The sequence below is a fragment of the Malaclemys terrapin genome, chromosome 3 (genome assembly GCF_027887155.1).
Source record: "Malaclemys terrapin pileata isolate rMalTer1 chromosome 3, rMalTer1.hap1, whole genome shotgun sequence".
In the NCBI taxonomy this organism is placed as follows: domain Eukaryota; kingdom Metazoa; phylum Chordata; order Testudines; family Emydidae; genus Malaclemys; species Malaclemys terrapin.
In genome coordinates, this window is record NC_071507.1 from 193,430,704 (window position 1) to 193,449,744 (window position 19,041).

Genomic DNA, 19,041 nt, shown 5'->3' on the forward strand with positions numbered 1-19,041 from the left:
GTCAATGGAAAAGCGGCCCATCTTCATACAAAAACAAAATGGGGAAAATCTGAGGCAAAATATGCCATTTTTCTGATGTACAACTAAAAGCAAATAAAATTGAGAGCTCAAGTAATTTTCTATCTACCTACTGTATTTATATGGGCCCCTTTATCACTGTAGTGTGGTAGCCACTCTCATTCTTTAATCTATTTATCCTCACAACACCCCTGAGAAGTAGGGAAATGTGATTATCCCCATTTTACAGGTGGGAAACCGAGGCACAGAGATTTAGAGCTTGTCTTCACAGTTTTTACACAGTTTTAACTGATTTAGGCCATATTTACATGTACAGCACAGCAACGGTGCATTTTTACCGATACAGCTGCGCCGCTGCAGCGTGTGCGGGGAAGACGCTCTATGCTGATGGGAAAGAGCTCACCCGTTAGCATAAAAAAAAAAAACCACCTCTGCAAGTGGCTGAAGCTATGTTGGTGGGGGAAGCTCTCCCACCAACACAGCACTGTGCACACGAATGCTTATGTCAGTGTAACTTATGTCGCAGGGGGAGGGAGGGAGGGAGAGGGTTATTCATACTCCTGAGCAATATAAGTCATGCCAACATAGCCTAAATTATTTCAGTAACCCCCAAGTATAGACACAGCTACGTGGGTATAAAGGTGTTCATGTCAGGATAGATTGTTCTGGTACGAGCTGTAAATACTTCTATGCCAATATACCTGCACCCACACTAGTGACTGCTGATTTAACTAAATCACAGACCTGTGGGTGAGTAGGGATTTGAACCCAGGTTTCCTAAGTCCCAGGCAAGCAGCATAACCACTAGACCAACTCCTCCTCTTTCATGTCATTGCTATTATTTATCTTATTGTGGTGCCTATGACCAGAGTCCCATTGCGTTTGGTACTTTGCAGATGCATAGCAAGAGATAGTCCCTGTCCCAAAGATCTCACAGAATAAATAGATAAAACAGGCAAAGGGTAGGAGAGAGAAACAGAGAGAGGCGAAGTGTCTTCCCACAGTCCCAGAGCAGGTCAGTGGTAGAACCAGGAACAAAGCTCAGATCTCACAAGACTCAGGCCCTGTCTTCAGAGAAAGCAGCACTTCAGGAATTATTTGGGGGAAGTTCTGTGGCCTCTGTTATACGGCAGGTCGAACTAGATGATCACAATGGTCCCTTCTGGCCTTGGAATCTACAAAATATATCGTTTAATTTAACTAAATGGTAAACCAGGGCTAACCCGAGCAGACACCTTTATTTTGGTTTGAGAATAGCTTGTTTCGGTTTAGCTTAAATTGATTCTTAATCAACTTAAACTGAAATAAGTCTAGTTTAAAACAAAATGTCTGCACATGCTTTACATTGGTTTAACTAAATCAATTTACCTTCTGATCGGGTAATCAATACCTTCTGTTAAGGCTGTGGGGTGGGATGTATACCTGACACTGGCACTGAGAGAGAGAAGTGGAGCTGGAGAGCTCCATTAGGGCATGTGGGTTGCATCTCAAGGGTGGGCCAGGCCCAACTGAAGATGAGGGAGGAGTTGTGGTTAGTGTAGCGAGGCAGCCCAGGGTAGAAGGGGGCTGAAGGGGCAGTGTTGGCCTTGGGAGCTTTCCTGAGCAGAGAATTCTGGCAAGAGGCCAGGACAGACATGGAAAAGCCTCTGCAAGCTCTGGCGGTGAGCCTTAATAAAAGGACTGCATCAGACCTTCGGGGGAGGAAGCCAAGGGAGGTGTTCAACTGAGGAATAAAGCACAAGGGAAATGTAAGAGAGCAAAAGTGGTTTAATTTATATTTTCATTTGGGATTTGTTGGGGGAACATCAGAGTGGAGCCACGTGAGCCCCTGCCTGGAAAGACAGGCGAACTTAGAAAGGTGGTGAAGCCTGGGAAGAGTATGGGTACACTGTGTGCCCAAGAAGGGGATGTGGGACAGGCCTGAGGTAGGAAGAAGTTCAGGGAGGAAGCGGGATGGGGAGTCTGAATAGACAGACCTTGCCTATTTCCTAGTGTCACAGGGCTGGAACTCAGAGGAGAAGGAGGGCCTGCGTTCCCCTGCAGGCCTATTGAGAAAGGTGGTGCGAACACCCTGGAGACCAGGGGAGAAGGACTGGTGAGTCTAGACTCTGATCAAAGACTTGGCATGAGGCTGTTTGTTGGACTCTGTTACTGTGGAAGGGAGGAACTAGAAGTGACCTGGCCAGAGGGTTAAGACCCGAAAAGAAGCAGTCCATTATAGAGCCAGAGTAGCTGTCAACAGGCGGTACCAGACAAAGAGGCCTGCTATGCCATGCTCAGCCATGAGGGGCACACCAATTGGTCAGTCTACTCCTCCAGAGGCTGGTGCAACCTTGTTGTGTAGACAAGGCCTCATTTCTGTGCCCTATCCAGGAGGCAACACTGCCTCTCCAGTTTCATTCAGTTTCTCTTTCAATGTGATTTTTTTCACACCTCTCTATTTAGGAGCACCAGGTTCCCAGACTCATGCCCAGCCCTGTCCTAAGAACATAAGAACATATAAACAGCCATACTGGGTTAGACCAAATGTCCATCTAGCCCAGCATCCTGTCTTCTGACAGTGGCCAATGCCAGGTGCTTCAGAGGGAATGAACAAAACAGGTAATCATCATGTGATCCATCCCTTGTCGCCCATTCCCAGTTTCTGGCAAACAGAGGCTAGGGACACCATCCCGGCCCATCCTGGCTAATAGCCATTGATGGACCTGTCCTCCATGAATTTATCTATTTATTTGTCCTTAAAATAGGCATTGAGTCAGCCCCTTGCAATCTATTAGTTTTAACACAGGTTCACTCAGAAGAGAATGGTCATGCCAGTTACAGGTTAACAGAGAATTCCTCCTATATCTAGCAAGTTCCCTTATCCCGAGTACAAAAGCAATGAGGCAGACGTGAAGCCTGGAGTCAAAGCCTACTCTTGTTTACAGAGGTATACATTTGGAATAATTCTTCTGAAGTCTATGCAGTTATTTCAGATTGACACTAGCATAGGTTATCAGAATTTGACCTTGGATAAATGTTCCTATCTTTAAACATCTGTGAAAGCCAACATGATATGATGGAGTCCCAGAGACTCATCTTACGTAAATGTAAGCATATGTTTCTACATTTGTTTTCATATTAATGATGTTTTACTGTAGATTTCATTTAAAATGTTCAGAGGAACTTAACAACTGATACTACACTTTAAAATCCCCCCCGGGTGAATTGATTCCGGAGAAGGTGATAACACTCTTCCTACCCTATATGGATCGGACATGTTATTTATTCATGCCTTTCTGGGAATAGGAGGCAAACCATATTAAATCGATAAATATGCAGTTTATTCATTCACAATAAAACTGACATATAGATTCAACAACTCACATTTCGCAATCCTGAAGTCTATTTTATGGGCTAGCCCAGCATATTAATCAAATGATGAGTCCAAGTAAAACATGGATTAAATTATCTGAAAAGATAGAATTATGCCAACAGATCCTCTGCTGATGTAAACTGGAGAAGCCCAGTAGAGCTACCTTTGATTTACATCAGCCGAATATCTGGCTGAGTATCTGGCTTTATAGAGACAGCAATTTGGCTGAATACTTGTCCTGGGCAATGAAAAATTCAACGCCCCAATTTACATTATGGTAAAGTATTTAGATAGTAAGGTCTTTGGGGCAGAGACTTTTGCACTTGTCTGCAGTGGGGATATTTGCTAAATAAATAACCTTAGGATACAGAATAAATAATAGGTTATCCAGTCTCCGGAATAATGATCCCTGTTGCTGAGTGTACAGTTTATTGAACCTATATCCCAACTCTTAGTTGGAGAGGGCACTCTGCTGCTATTAGTGCTGTCTTTACAACAAAATGTAAAACCAAGGTTCAAACCCCTTGTAGTTGTTAAAGATCTGATGGCAATTTTCTCAAGATCTGGGGTATTAATCCTGATGTCCTGGCTAAAGTTCCATTTGGGTAATGGCTACATTCTGTCTGTCTATAGTCAGCCTGCCCTTTCGTTTAGATACAGCAATGTTGCATGGTCGTGCTATGCCCTGCTAAAAAGCTAATATATTCCACTTCAAAGGTGTCTCCATTTCATTGATGTGTGATAAATATATCCCACTATTTATCTTTCTGTTATCAGTCTATCACCAGAGTAGCTATCTATCTACTGTACTTTGTGGTCTGTGAAATTGTAATCCTAAAGACAGTTTCGATGTGTCCAGAATATCAATCAATATTAGAGCTGAGTGAAATGTTACAACTGAAACTTCTTTTCAGTGAAAAAATGCAGATTCAGCTACTACGCCAAAACATTTCACCAAATTGTTTGTCAATAAAACAAAAAACACAACCTCAACAAAATCTGAAAATGTCAAAATCTTTTGTTTTGACATTTTTTGCAACAAAATGTTTCTTTTTTTATGTGAAATAGCTTTTTGTTTTGAAATGTCATTTAATTTTATTTTAAAAAATTAAAACATTATAAAAATAATTAAACAAAATGATTCATTTCAGGTTCAACCAGATGTGTTGTCTGATCTGAAACTATTTTTTTTTCAACTTTTTATTTGACAAAAGTTTTGAAAAATATAATTTTTTGGTTTGACACAAAACACTATTTTGATTTTGATTTTTTTGCTGGGATTGCCAGTGAACCAAAATCCATCACTTACCCAGCTCTAATCAATATATTAAACAAGAACCCGGGAAGGATGGTCTGGTGGCTAATGAACAGGAGTGATAACAACCATGGCCAAGTGATAGTGACTTGGCCAGGTCACTTATCCTCTCTCTGCCTCAGTTTATGAATGCACAAAACAGGAATAATTCCCTCTCACGGAGGTTTTGTGAGGATTAACCAATTAATGGCCCCAATTCAGTAACATACTTAAGCACATGCCTAGCATTAAGCACATGAGTAGTCCCATTGATTTCAATGTGACTGAGAACATGCGCAAATACCTTGTTGAATCAGAGCCAATATTTGTAATGCCTTTTGTAGTACTTTCCATCTGAAGATTTCAGTCTAAGCATGGTGGTGGACTAGTGGATTGATCATGGGCTAGGAATCAGGAGCCTTGGATTGTATTCCTGAATCATTCATGTTAACTCACTATGTAACGGTGGCCAAGTCACTTCAGCTCTGTGCCTTCATTAACTCATGCGAATAAAGGGTGTACTAATACTTACCCATCAACATTAAGTGCAATTTAAATACAAAGCGGTAGTGGTTGGTATTATATGTAAGTGCAGAACATTATTGTTTCTATAGTGCTGTACTATATAAACAAAAAATAGCATTTTATTTTAGCATGGTTCTGGATGTGTTTAGTGATATGTACATGGTGTATTCAATTACCAGCTCAAAGGTGTCTTGAACATAGTTTTACATAAACCACTGTTTACTCATCTCTTATCTTGGTACAATAGAATACATTCAGTAGAATAATTAGGAAGACAGAGTCCCCTTATAAACATTTTCTGCTCTTGTGAATACTTTTTCCATTTTCTAGCCCTATGGGATCATTAGCAACAGCACAGTAAATCTTCAAGATCTATTCCCCTTATGAGCGTGATTCTCTGTAGTTTACCATGCTACAAGAAGTATAATTAGGACCCATTCATCTGACAGATTAATGAGTGGAGCAGCAAAGGCCAGATAGCAGTATATTAAACACCTAAATACAGAAGTCTCTGCATCTAATATAATCATGAAATAGCACATCTTCTGTAACAGTTATGGTCATTTCAACATATATATTCTTTAAAATGTATCAGTTGTATGGTACTTTCTTTACTGTGCCTTGGTATAAATATTTATACTTGTGGCTTGGCTCGCCAGTAAATATTTAGCATTTTGTTCTATACAGTGATAGCCTCAAATTCATAAGCACAAAGTCCTGCATGGATCTGAGCCACTGAGAATGTGCATTTGGCAATAATCATCTCTTTAAAAGGACTAATAAATAGTCTTCAATCTGCTGTGCATCAGAGAGACTCGAAGGATAGAGTTGCCTAGTGGTGATAACATACACAGCAATTTTAAGTGAATATGCTAGATAAAGCTATGTTAATATACACTCATTGGGGTGGAAATTTTTATTACTATTTTTAATCCCATTTAAACAAGTGGATTACTTGGAATGGCTGAGCCATTACAAACATTGAATCTATCTCCCCTTGTAAGTATGCTCACACTTCTTATCAAACCGTCTGTACTAGGCTATCTTGATTATCACTTCAAAAGTTTTTTTTTCTCTTAATTAATTGGCCTCTCAGAGTTGGTAAGACAACTCCCACCTGTTTATGCTCTCTGTATGTGTGTATATATATCTCCTCAATATATGTTCCACTCTATATGCATCCGAAGAAGTGGGCTGTAGTCCACAAAAGCTTATGCGCTAATAAATTTGTTAGTCTCTAAGGTGCCACAAGTACTCCTGTTCTTCTTTTTTTGGATTACTTGGAACTGCTGGATTGTGCAATTTGAATGTATTTTTCAGTGCTGATCAAATAATTCCATGTGTTCATTATGGGCCCAATACTGCTCTTATTAATATGATTGTGAATACCGACAGACCCCCGATTGTCAGCAGGTGGGATCAAACCAGGGACTTCTGGAGCTTAGTGCATGAGCCTCTACCACATGAGCTAAAAACCAACTTCCTGTTAGCTAAGCCTATAGAGCAAACTCATTAATCTCTCTCTCTCTAAGTGGTCTCTGCCACTAAATGGGACAGAACACTACACCCAGGAGGTGTGTGGGTTACAATTGAATACTCTTGTAGACTTTATTCTGGGTTAGGGACTGGCCCTTATTAAAAATTCAGAGTGGACAGGATTATTATTTATTTGTATAGTAGTAGCATCTAAAAACCCTACTCAGGGATCTAGACCCAGCTAAGGTAGGCACTGACTGTACACACACATGTAAACCACCCCAAGGGCTTAGAACCTAATATAAGAGTCAGACACACAGCTGGTTCTTATGAGTTTAGTAACCAAAAGAGTGCTCAGAACCATGCAGTCTTTAGGAGATAATTGTATAAAATATCACCAACAAAACAGGCTAGCACTTGGTCACTACTGGGATGGGAAAGCCCACAGAAAACATAAGCGATTCAGTAGGAAGCGCTCGTCCTTTGGGTCAGAACTGACCCACTCCCCTTGTTAGGGTGCATGGTGCTGCACAATGGAAATACTGTCTTTGGGATACAATGAAGTCCTGATAAGAGATGGGGGGGGGGGGAATTGTCAAAAATTATTGGCAGAGAAAAATGCCCTTTCAACTTTTAAATGGAGGGATAGCTCAGTGGTTTGAGCATTGGCCTGCTAAACCCAGGGTTGTAAGTTCAATCCTTGAGAAGGCCACTTAGGGATCTGGGGCAAAATCAGTACTTGGGATTGGTCCTGCTTTGAGCAGGGGGTTGGACTAGATGACTTTCTGAGGTCCCTTCCAACCTTGATATTCTATGGTTTTGGTTTGAAAAATTCCATTTTAAATGAAATTTTCAGGTTTTTGTTTTAAAACTTAAACTTTTGAAAACCAAAAATATTTCTGATTTTGCTTTTTGATGAAATCCTGAAAAATTCAACAAACATGAAAAATCTTTTTTTTTTTTCCTTCAACATTTTCACTGGTAATGAGCTATATTTTCCTACCAGCTCTAGTCCTGATCAGTTCTAATCCTAAAATACCTGGTGTCTTTTTCCCATGATCAGGGTGTCAGCTGCAGGGTCTGGCTTTGATGCATTTTAAGAAATTAAATGTTGTTTGTCTACATTGACATTGTTTTATTAGTATTGTGGTAGACCGTCCAGCTCCCAGTCATGGATCACCTGAGCCTAGGTGGGTGTACAAGCACAAAACAGAAGGATTGCACCTGCGCTGATGCTATTTATATAATTCATTTTGGTTAAACAAAATCTGCAAAGCAAAGGTACAGCGGTATTGAACAAAAGTATTTGTGCATATTATTAGTTAACCTAATACCTCTGCAACAAAATCTAATTTAAAAATAACCACAGCAAGATAGAAAACCCCCCACACTAACTCAATAAACTAAACAAAAAGCAAGAAAAAGCGAACACACCGATACAAGGCTGACCAAATCACTCAGTAATCTCCCTATCTGAATTCCGTTTCAATTGTACATGGTATTCTCTACTTCCTCTCTGGAGCTGCTGTGTGGTGTCCTTGTGTACTCTTAAACTTCGGCTGTATTCTACCCCAGAGATGGCTACATTTCAGTGTTTGGTGAACATATTCCTTCTGAACTGGCAACGTTTAAAAGGCACGTTGGATCCTACTGGAGGAAAGGGGCAATTCAAAAGTTTGCAGGCTTTGGATATGAACTTTCAAAATTCTAGATCAATATAAAGAGATTATAATTACAATGCTTTTTAATATAACATACAGCATCACAAAAATACTTTATAGAAAGGGATAATGTAGAAAGTGAATCCTTCAGAGTTGGATTTTCTCTTGATGGTATTTATTTGACCCCTAACGCTATACTGTCTGAGCACTTCATAGTCTTTCATCTATTTATATTCCCCCAACTCCTCTATGAGGTGAGGTAGTGCTATTATTTCCATGTCACAGAAGGGGAACTCAGACACACAGAAACTAAGGGGTAGATTTTAAAACATATTTAGATGCCTAAAGAAGCAGTGGGATTTTCAAAAGTGCCTAGGTGCCTAACTCCCTTTGAAATCATCTGCATCTTTAGGTGTTTAAATACCTTAAAAAATTAGTCCCCAAGTGACTTGCCTAAGACCACACAGGGCGTCTGTGACAAAACAGGAACTGAGCCCCTTTCTTCCACTGCCCAAGCTAGCTTTCTAACCACTGGGACATTCCTTCATCTGTAGCTATCACACCTGAGAGAAATGACCCTGCAACTCAAAGGCAGTGAAACAGAGACAAGAATTCTCACAAACTAGGTACAGAGAGGTGAGACAGGAGGGTGTGATAGTAATGGAAGAATAAAAAGTGTGTATCGAGTCAGAGGTTAAAATCAAACAAGAAGATTGTAAGGCAAGTTTTGAAGAAAATAAGTGAGTTGGAGAGAGGGTAGATGGGGCAGCCCAACTGTAAGAGTTACTGAAACTCCCCCTTTGTGGGGCATCACTGGAAACTGGATCAAAGAGAGGAAGCCCCGGCTGAAGCAGCAAAGTGGATGAGTGGGGTGAAATACAGGTAGATGGATAGAAGGTCAGAGACAAAGGATGGAGCAAGTCCATGGAGAGCTTTTAAAACTAAGATGGCAATTTTGAATCGGATGGGCAAAGAGCAGCCTTGGAGCAGCTGGCGGCAGATTCCCGTGGATTGTCTGCCAACTGGGGAGAGCCGGAGTGCATTGTTTTCCAGCCATTCCTCTTCACCGATTCTCCTGGCCCTGACATGCCTCGTATTTGGGCTGAGGCAGAAGGTGTAGGAGCTGGCTGTGCTGGCTCTCAATGCCCACAGGGACTCGCCTACACTAGGGCTAATGGCAGCTGGGCAATTACAGTCAGTCTCTGCCTGGAGAGCATCTGGCCTGTGGTGTGTAACAAACAAAAGGTGGTTCTCTTTTAAGTTTAGGGCTTGTGAAAAATTATGTTGACAGCATAGAAAGACGAAATCCCTTTCATGCAGAACAGGCTCAGCACGGGCAATATCTAATGAAAATGAGGTAGGATCAGAGGCTAAAATAGGAAAACAACAAGTTAAAAATTACTTAGACAAGTTAGAGATCTTCAAGTCACCAAGGCCTGATGAAATACATCCTAGAATGTGCAAGGACCTGACTGAGGAGCTATCTGAGCCATTAGCGATTATCTTCAAAAAGTCAAGGAAAATGGGAGAGATTCCAGAAGACTGGGAAAAGAGCAAATATAGTGCCAATCTATAAAAAGAGGAATAAGGACAACCCGGGGAATTACGGACCAGTCAGCTTAACTTCAGTAACCGGAAAGATAATGCAGCAAATAATCAAGTAATCATTTTGCAGACAACTAGAAGATAATAAGGTGATAAGTAAGTCAGCATCGACTTGTCAAGAACAAATCATGTCAAACCAACAGCTTTCTTTGACAGGGTAACAAGCCTTGTGGATGGGGGGAAGTGGTAGATGTGGCATATCTTGACTTTGGTAAGCCTTTTGATACTGTCTCGCATGACCTTCTCATAAAAAAACTAGGGAAATACAACCTAGATGGAGCTATGGTAAGACGGATGCATAACTGGTTGGAAAACCGTTCCCAGAGAGTAGTTATCAGTGGTTCACAGTCAAGCTGGAAGGGCATATCAAGTGAGGTCATGCAGGGATCGGGGTCCTGGATCTGGTTCTGTTCGATATCTTCATCAGTGATATGATAATGGCATAGAGAGTACACTTATGAAGTTTGAGGACCATACCAAGCTGAGAGGGGTTGCAAGTGCTTTGGAGGATAGGATTAAAATTCAAAATGATCTGGACCAACTGGAGAAATGGTCTGAAGTAAATAGGATGAAATTCAATAAGGACAATGCAAAGTACTCCAGGAATGATCAGTTGCACACATACAAAATGTGAAATGGCTGCCTAGGAAGGACAACTGGAGAAAGGGATCTGGGGGTCATAGTTAAGGCTACGTTTTAGTCATGGGTATTTTTAATAAAAGTCATGGACAGATCACGGGCAGTAAACAAAAATTCATGGCCTGTGACCTGTCCATGACTTGTACTATATACCCCTGACTAAATCTTGGGGGGGCAGGGGGTGCTGTGTGTACTGGGGGGCAGTCTAAGGAGTGCTGCATGTGCTTGGGGGGGCAGCCCGGGAGGCGCCATGTGTGCTCGGGGCGGCAGCCCAGGACCCCCATTGGTGCTGGGGGAGGCGGGGGACAGGCAGCAGTGCGTGGCCTGGGACCCCCACTGGTGTTGGGGTGGGTGGTGCTGGCACGTGACTGGGAACCCCTGCTGGTGCTGGGGGGGGTTGGCGGGGCATCAGGCTCCCTACCTGGCACCCCCCCGGAAGTAGCAACATCCCCCCCTTCCTCAGCTCCTAGGCTTCTTGTCCTAACCTCTGAGGATAGGACAAGAAGCAATGGGCTTAAATTGCAGCAATGGATGTTTAGGTTGGACATTAGGAAAATCTTCCTAACTGTCAGGGTGGTTAAGCACTGGAATAAATTGCCAAGGGCGGTTGTGGAATCTCCATCATTGGAGATTTTTAAGAGGAGGTTAAACAAACACCTGTTAGGGATGGTCTAGATAATACTTAGTCCTGCCATGAGTGCAGGGGACTGACTAGATGGCCCCTTGACATCCCTTCCAGTCCTATGATTCTATGACTCTATAGCAGCTTCACCTCCACTGCCCTAGGCAAATGCCTCCACCCTGTCCTGCAAGGTGATTTCTGTGTTTGATAGCATGGCTTCACCCACCCACTTGCCTCACTCCTTGCTTCGTCGTGGAGACTATTCACAAGGATGCCCACTGTGATGCAGACACCTGTTCGCTAGCAACTGAAAAGCCATCTCATTTCACAGAAACCACGGAACAGTAATAATCAGACAGTAACGACTTCTGCTAACCACCAACCTGAGTCACATTTGAGCTGGTGACGTAGGGGTAAAAAGGCTCCGTATCCCACTGCCAAGTCTGAGACAAGCAGTATGTACAATACCAGTGACTAGAAAATATCATCTTTTGCTGGGTGAGGGTCCATCTAATGTTTGCTGGTCTCTCCAAAATACAGACAATGGACCCAACATTGCCATGGTATAAGTGGGTGCTGCTCCCTCTTATTTGATCCATTGTCTCTGGGTGAGAATAGCCCTTCAGATCTGAAAATAGTTCAACTTATTTTTCAGACTTGTGATGCCGGGATGCTGGCAGAACAGTAACTAAAGTTGTGTGTGTGTATAACTGAGTGTGCGTATGTTTGTCTGTTTGTGTGGGTGTATAGTACAGAATATGGGTTTCAGTTTGTGTGAGCATGGTGAGAAGTATTTGCATGTATCTTGTTTATGAGAGTGGGTGGCATAGCGTGTGCATGTGTGACAGACAATGTGGTTTGAGGCTGTGTGACTGTGAGATGTGTGAGTTTGTGCGAGAGCATGTCCCGTAAACGCTTCTACTGTTAAAGAGGATTCTTAAGCTGTCGTGTAACAAAAAAGATTCATGTGTTCCCATTACAAGGCTCCATGCTCTTGTTCAGACAGCACCCCAGCTCGGTTTCTTCTGTTGTCCTGAAGAAACTGAACACTTCAAAACTTTCAATAGAATTGGAACATGCAGTTGCTCCTCCAAAACCAAAAGCTTGTGTTTAAAACAAAACAAAAACTTTGTTGTATCATTTCAGCTTCTGACCTTTGACAGTTTTAAACACTGAATCAAAAGCAAAATTTTAGTGTATTTTTTGCTTAAAGAAAACCTCATTATTTCTACATATGCTGGGACAAATTCTTGTTTCATTTACGGTTGTAAACCTTAAGTAACTCCACTGAAGTCAATGGTGTTGCTTGGATTTATAATGTTGCAACTAATCGGTGAATTCCATTCTATCTTCCCTAGGCCCTGTGCCAGCAGAACCACTGCTGTTCTGCTATGCATGGGGGGCAGGATTTAGGCTGCCCTAGGGTGTACATCTGGAAAGGGCAGAGGCCAGTTCCTTGGGAGCTGCATCTGAAGCAGTAGTTTGAGACAAGGTTGGGATAGAGAAGAGCTGTGGATGAAAAGTGGTACGAAATTGCTTGTTCTCATCTAGGATTCTTGTTCTTATCAGTTTTCAAAATGGAGAGAGGTAAATAGTGGTGTCCCCAGGGGTTTGTATTGGGACCAGTCCTATTCAACATATTCATAAATTATCTGGAAAAGGGGGTAAACAGTGAGGTGGCAAAATTTGCAGATGATACAAAGCTACTCGAGATAGTTAAGTCCCAGACAGACTGTGAAGAGCTACAGAAGGATCTCTCAGAACCGGGTGACTGGGCAACAAAATGACAAATGAAACTGAATGTTGCTAAGTGCAAAGTAATGCACACTGGAAAACATAATCCCAACTATACATATAAAATGATGGGGTCTAAATTAGCTGTTACCACTCAAGAAAGAGATCTTGGAATCATCCTGGATAGTTCTCTGAAAACATCCACTCAGTGTGCAGCGGCAGTCAAAGAAGCAAACAGAATGTTGGGAATCATTAAGAAAGGGATAGAGAATAAGACAGAAAATATCATATTGCCTCTATATAAATCCATGGTACGCCCACATCTTGAATACTGCATGCAGTTGTGGTCGCCCCATCTCAAAAAAGATATATTGGAATTGGAAAAGGTTCAGAAAAACACAACAAAAATTATTAGGGGTATGGAATGGCTTCTGTATGAGGAGACATTAATAAGACTGGGAATTTTCAGCTTGGAAAAGAGACAATGGGGGGGATATGATAGAGGTTTATAAAATCATGACTGGCGTGAAGAAAGTAAATGAGGAAATATTATGTACTCCTTCTTGTAACACAAGAACTAGGGGTCACCAAATGAAATTAATAGGCGGCAAGTTTAAAACAAACACAAGTAGGTAGTTTTTCACACAACAAACAGTCAACCTGTGGAACTCCTTGCCAGAGGATGTTGTGAAGGCCAAAACTATAACAGGGTTCAAAAAGAACTAGATAAGTTCATGGAGGATAGGTCCATCAATGGCTATTAGCCAGGATGGGCAAGGATGATGTCCCTAGCCTCTGTTTGCCAGAAGCTGGGAATGAGCGACAAGGGATGGATCACTAGATGATTACCTGTTCTGTTCATTCCCTCTGGAGCACCTGGCATTGGCCACTGTCAGAAGACAGGATACTTGGCTAGATGGACCCTTGGTCTGACCCAGTATGGCCATTCTTGTGTTCTTATGTTATGTTTGATAGTCTAGTTAAAGCACAGGGCTGGGATACCGGACACCTGGGTTCAATTCCCAGTTCTGCCCCTGACTTTAGGCTAGTTGTTCAATCTCTCTGTGCTTTCACCTGCACAGGGATTGCGGTAGATCTCAGAGGCCACTAATGCTGTAAGGTAGGAGTAGCTTCCTTGGAGCAGCTCCATATTGTTCTCCCTGCTCATAGGAAAGATTCTTTCCTACTTCCCATCCCTTCCCCCTATTGACCTCACCAGTGTCCAGCCACATTATGGAGGTCGAGTGATAGGGCATAGCTTTGTGCACAGAAGCAGCATATGGTCCCTTAATTCTGAATTCTCTCCCTCTCTAATAGACACACACACATACTTTATTGAGAATCATAGCATCATACCAGGCATTGTAGAGTGAAGTTCCCAGATCTGGCTCAATCCGACGAATCCACAAATATCTGGGACGGCCCCATGGGCGATGCAGGTAGGGTCGAGGCGTGCACCCCTTTGCATGTCGACAGAGTTTGAGAGCATGATGTGTGTTTTTGTCCATCCTGGTGATACGGCTGCAGAGCATGCAGTGCTGCTTTTGAATTTAGTGGGTAATTGGAGGAAGGCCAGACCTCAGTGAGATTATGGCATTTCCACAAAGTCGAGCCACTTTATGCTATATATAATATAGATGAATATTAATTTTCTTCAAAGACAGTTGAAGCAGCCACATGTTTTACCTGGCAAATGTATTCAGGGTGACTCATTCCAAGAACACTCTGAAAAATCCCCACCTCCCTTTTACCTCTAGGAAATTCCCTTTTCATGGGAATGAAAATCACAGCTCCCACGCCCACAGATTTCAGGGCCTTGGCCCTTCGAAAGGCTACAGAGACTAATCAGCCTTGCAGCAAACGCAACGCTTTCCCCATCCGGATCGTATTTTTCAATCTGAACATTTTTATGGTAGGCTTAAGCGACTTCCTATGTTCCTGTTGTTGCTTTTAATTTTTTCCTACTTTGGGTGAAACCCCTGAAGGGGGAACTGCACAGGGGGAAAAAGAGAGAGAGAGAATAAATAAATAATGAAGAAAATGTTTCTCTTTCCCCTCCCAATGTAATGAATGTATGGAAAGCTTTAAGCTGCAGCAGTATTTTGACACTGTGCACAGTACTGCTCTCTCTCCACCCCCTATTCCTTTGAGGTTCATCTTTCAGACCACAGCTCTGTTCCACTGCCAACTTGTTGGAAGTGTTTAGTGACTGGAGAACTGTTGCCTGCTCTCTTCAGAACTTCACACTTCATTTTTCCAGATCCCTGCGAGCAGCAGCAAATATTTCACCAGCCTGGTTTGCTGGCTACTACCATAAATCAGACTTAGAATGCAAAAAAATATCCAGGCCTGTCAAGGCATTAAGCTTTTATTTTCAGGCTGAATCCAGTGGTAAATGAGGGCTTGTATTTTCCTTTAAAACTGTAAAGGGATTTTAAGGATTGTCGTTGGACAGTGGCCAGATCCAAAAGATACAATGCAGAATGTAACTGGTTAGAGGAGATTTGAAAAAGTCTTAAGTATGAAAAATGGCTTTTCTTAAAGGTTTTTCAATGAAATGTGAAACTGGGCTTGAATTTCATAAAGGCTTTGGGCATAGATTGCTTATGAGGAAAGCAAGAGGAGAAACACAAGAGGAAGATCTTTCTGGAAATATAAGAGGCTATTTGTTCAGGCAAACGGCCCCATTCATTAGCCCATTACCTGCCACTATTGTCGATGTGACAGTGAGGAAAAACTGAGTAGACAGATTTATTTTCTTGACAGTAATTGCTTTAAAATTTAGATGTACGCTAGGACACCTAGTGCAAAGCAATTGTGGAAATACACTAAAGCAAGCTTGCAAGGTGCAATGAATCAGGAATAATCTTCTCAGTGCGGATGCTGTAGAGAGACCGGGAGTAGACAGGAGGCTGGCGTGTTTTTTTTTTTTTTAAATAAAAGCCTCTTGCAGCAAACAAGCAGAACCCCCCAGCTCTGCTATTCATTACTGCAAGCAAACAGCAGCACGGCTTAGTGAATAGACGCTAGACCGGTAGTCTGGAAATCTGGGTTGTATTTCTCTGCCACTGGCTTGCTGCGTGGCCTTGGTCCGTTAAATTTTAGAAATCTGGTGCCTGAATGCCCTAATTTGCATATTTGATTAATTTAACTTATTTTCCCAGTTGAGATGATAACAAGTGTCCCGATTACTTGAAATGAAGCCTGGTAAGGCTCTCTCCAGCATGGAATGAACTTTATGAACACAGGACTTGCTGTGCCTCTGACAGGCTCCCTGGGTTGAGGTCCAGGTAACTCTGGTGGCTCTGTGGGGTCTGCCCTTGGTTGCTCCTTGTCCCGGCAGTGTGTAGGGGGCCTGTGGTTGAGTCGGTGGCCCACGGTATGGGTTGCTGCTTGCCCTGGGATGGAAGGGGGATCTGGCTGGGCTGGCAGCCCCTAGCTGCTGACTAGCTTTGGCTGCCCCCTTGCTCACTGGCTGAGGTAGAGGAAAAGGCTCTGGCTGCCTTTAGTCAGCTGCCTCCCAGCATCCCTGCCCAACAACAGCTGCTTCACACATGGACCTTTATTCTCAGGGCAAGTCACTTAATCTTCCCAGGCATCCGTTTCCCCATCTCTAACATGGGGAGGATGATACCTCCCCTCCTTTGTGATGTGCTTTGAGAGCTAGACATGAAAGTGCTACATAATTGCTAACCTTGCCACAAAATCCCAGTGTGAGACTTTGGGCAAATCACGTCCCTGCTCTGTGCCTCAGTTTCCCATCTGTGAAATGGGGATAATGAAATTTACTACATACAGATGGTGTGAGGCTAAACTGATGGACATTTCAAGGTGCTCAGACATCATGGTCATAGAAAAGCCGCCAAATACATACAATGTTGCAAATATATTGGAATCAATTTTTTTTTTATTGGGGCAAATAGCCCTTTCCCAGTCTGCATGCTGGACAACTGCACCTGTACATAGCATGTCAGTTTTGTAGCAGGCAGGGTATCTGCTTCAACAAGGGCTGAAAGCAAAAACTACTGCAATTCAGATTAAACCAACATGATAGACTATTGTTGTTTACTCTCACTTTGTCTGATGCTGCTTTTCCTGACACCCGCAGCACTTGGGATAATAATGACTAGCACTTTTAGACGGCTTCGCAAACATTAACTAATCATCACACACACACACACCTTGAGCAGGTAGGTTGGGTTAGCTTCTTTAGCCCCAATTGACAGGCATGGAGAAGCTGAGTGACTTGCCGGCTGCCACACACACTCAGGCCCGAAGAAAGCAGGGGCAGGGGCTGTCTTCCTTATGCGTGTAAAGGATCTTGTACACTCAGGGGTTCTGTCCATAACAAATAATAACCGAAAATAAGGGAGCTGATTTTATTTGGAGAGACTGATGGGTGGTAAATAAAATTACTGAAGCCACAGGAGAAAAATGGTGATGACAGATACCTAACTGTTGTTCCTTTTTATGACCAGAATGATTGCCAAGGGGCTTATTCCCAAACAGATGGCATGTCTGTGAACGAGCTACATAATTTAAGATTTCTTTACGGGACGAGGATGCTGTGGATTTGCTCACTGGATTCACAAAGATAATCTTTGATGTGCTCTTTGCATGCCCGGAGAGAGAAAAGGGGCATCTCCAGGCACATGTGTCCCATGGTGAGCCAGAGGCATTCCCAGTTAAAGACATATCCAGCCTGCATCCCCTTCTCCCAGTTCTCCTGAGGTCTCTGACTTGCCTCTCCTTGCTGTGTCGGATCTGAATGCTTTCCTGTTTTTGTTTCCTCACTGCTGCCCCTATTCCGCTCTGCTTCTTGCTCGCTACATTTGTTGCAAAATTTCCCACCTCCTCTGACTTTGCTGCTGCTGCTGCGTCTTGGGTGTTCTGTATTTGAGGCTGCTTCAGCAGCAGGCTCTGAGTCAATTAATTTTCCAAATTATAGCTAACTCAGCAAGCCGTTCACGAGCAGCAAAGCGGGGAGGCTAGTTTTGCTGGAGGAAAAGGAGTTTAATTGCTGGATTTGTTGTTTTTTTTTTAGCTTGGAGTATGGTGAGGGCAGGCAGGAATGGATGGGTGCTGCTAACATGACAACTTTCCCAATACATTTAGGCCTTGGCTACACTTACCAGCTAGTTCGACGGCTGGAAATCGAAGTTCTGGGTTCGACTTATCGCGTCTAGTCTGGACGCGATAAGTCGAACCCGGAAGTGCTCGCCGTCGACTGCGGTACTCCAGCTCGGCGAGAGGAGTACCGCGGAGTCGACGGGGGAGCCTGCCTGCCGCGTGTGGACCAAGGTAAGTTCGAACTAAGGTACTTCGACTTCAGCTACGTTATTCACGTAGCTGAAGTTGCGTACCTTAGTTCGAATTAGGGGGGGTAGTGTAGACCAAGCCTTAGGGTGCATGCACCAGATCTGCAATCAGTAAAGGGACTGACTTTCCTCTCACTGGGAGAATCGGGCCCTGAGCAAAAAAAAATTCCTCTACCTTTGGAACTGTTGCAGGGTTTGCAGTTGGGGGGAAAACAGGCAGTTCTTGTTTTCAGGGGAGTTGCTCCTGACTGACACTGGTGTAGGGCAGCATTAAGGCAGACCTCTTGCTATATTTTTAATAGCACTGAGCACACTGACGGTGCTTAACAAATATATTAGTTAATAATCATACTAACTAACTTGAGAAGGAAGGTTTGGTGTTCAGGGTGTTAGCCTCGGATATGGGAGATCTCTGCTCACTACCCTGGCTCCACCATAAACTTCCTGTGTGACCCAGTCAAATCACTTAGAGCCAAATCTTTAGAAGTACCTAGGCACCTAATTCCCATTGATTTCAAAGGGAGTTAGGTACTTAAATACCTTTAAAAATTGCTCCTTAGTCTTGCTGAGCCTAAGGTCCTCATCAGTAAAATGGGAATATAACAACAGTGCCTTACAATTGGGGTGTTGAAAAAATAAATACATTAAAGATTATAAGGTGCTCGGATACTATAGTAATGGCAGGGTATATAAGAACTTTTGATAAATAATAAAGTAAACACTCTTTCTCTGTAGCTGTCACTATGTAGATTACATTGGTTTTTAAAAATGATTTTAATCAGTCATCTTATTTG

At 42.8% G+C, this 19,041-nt stretch overlaps 1 protein-coding gene across 1 annotated transcript in view; it reads right to left on the bottom strand.

The window, feature by feature from the left end:
- Positions 1–14,339, bottom strand: part of LOC128833775 (uncharacterized) — a 70,788-nt gene extending 56,449 nt beyond the window's left edge. Inside the window, exon 1 of the mRNA XM_054021908.1 lies at positions 14,286–14,339. Coding sequence (XP_053877883.1) covers positions 14,286–14,292 — 7 coding nt within the window. The 5' untranslated portion in view covers positions 14,293–14,339. The remainder of the gene's footprint in view (positions 1–14,285) is intronic.
- Positions 14,340–19,041: the final 4,702 nt, after the last annotated feature.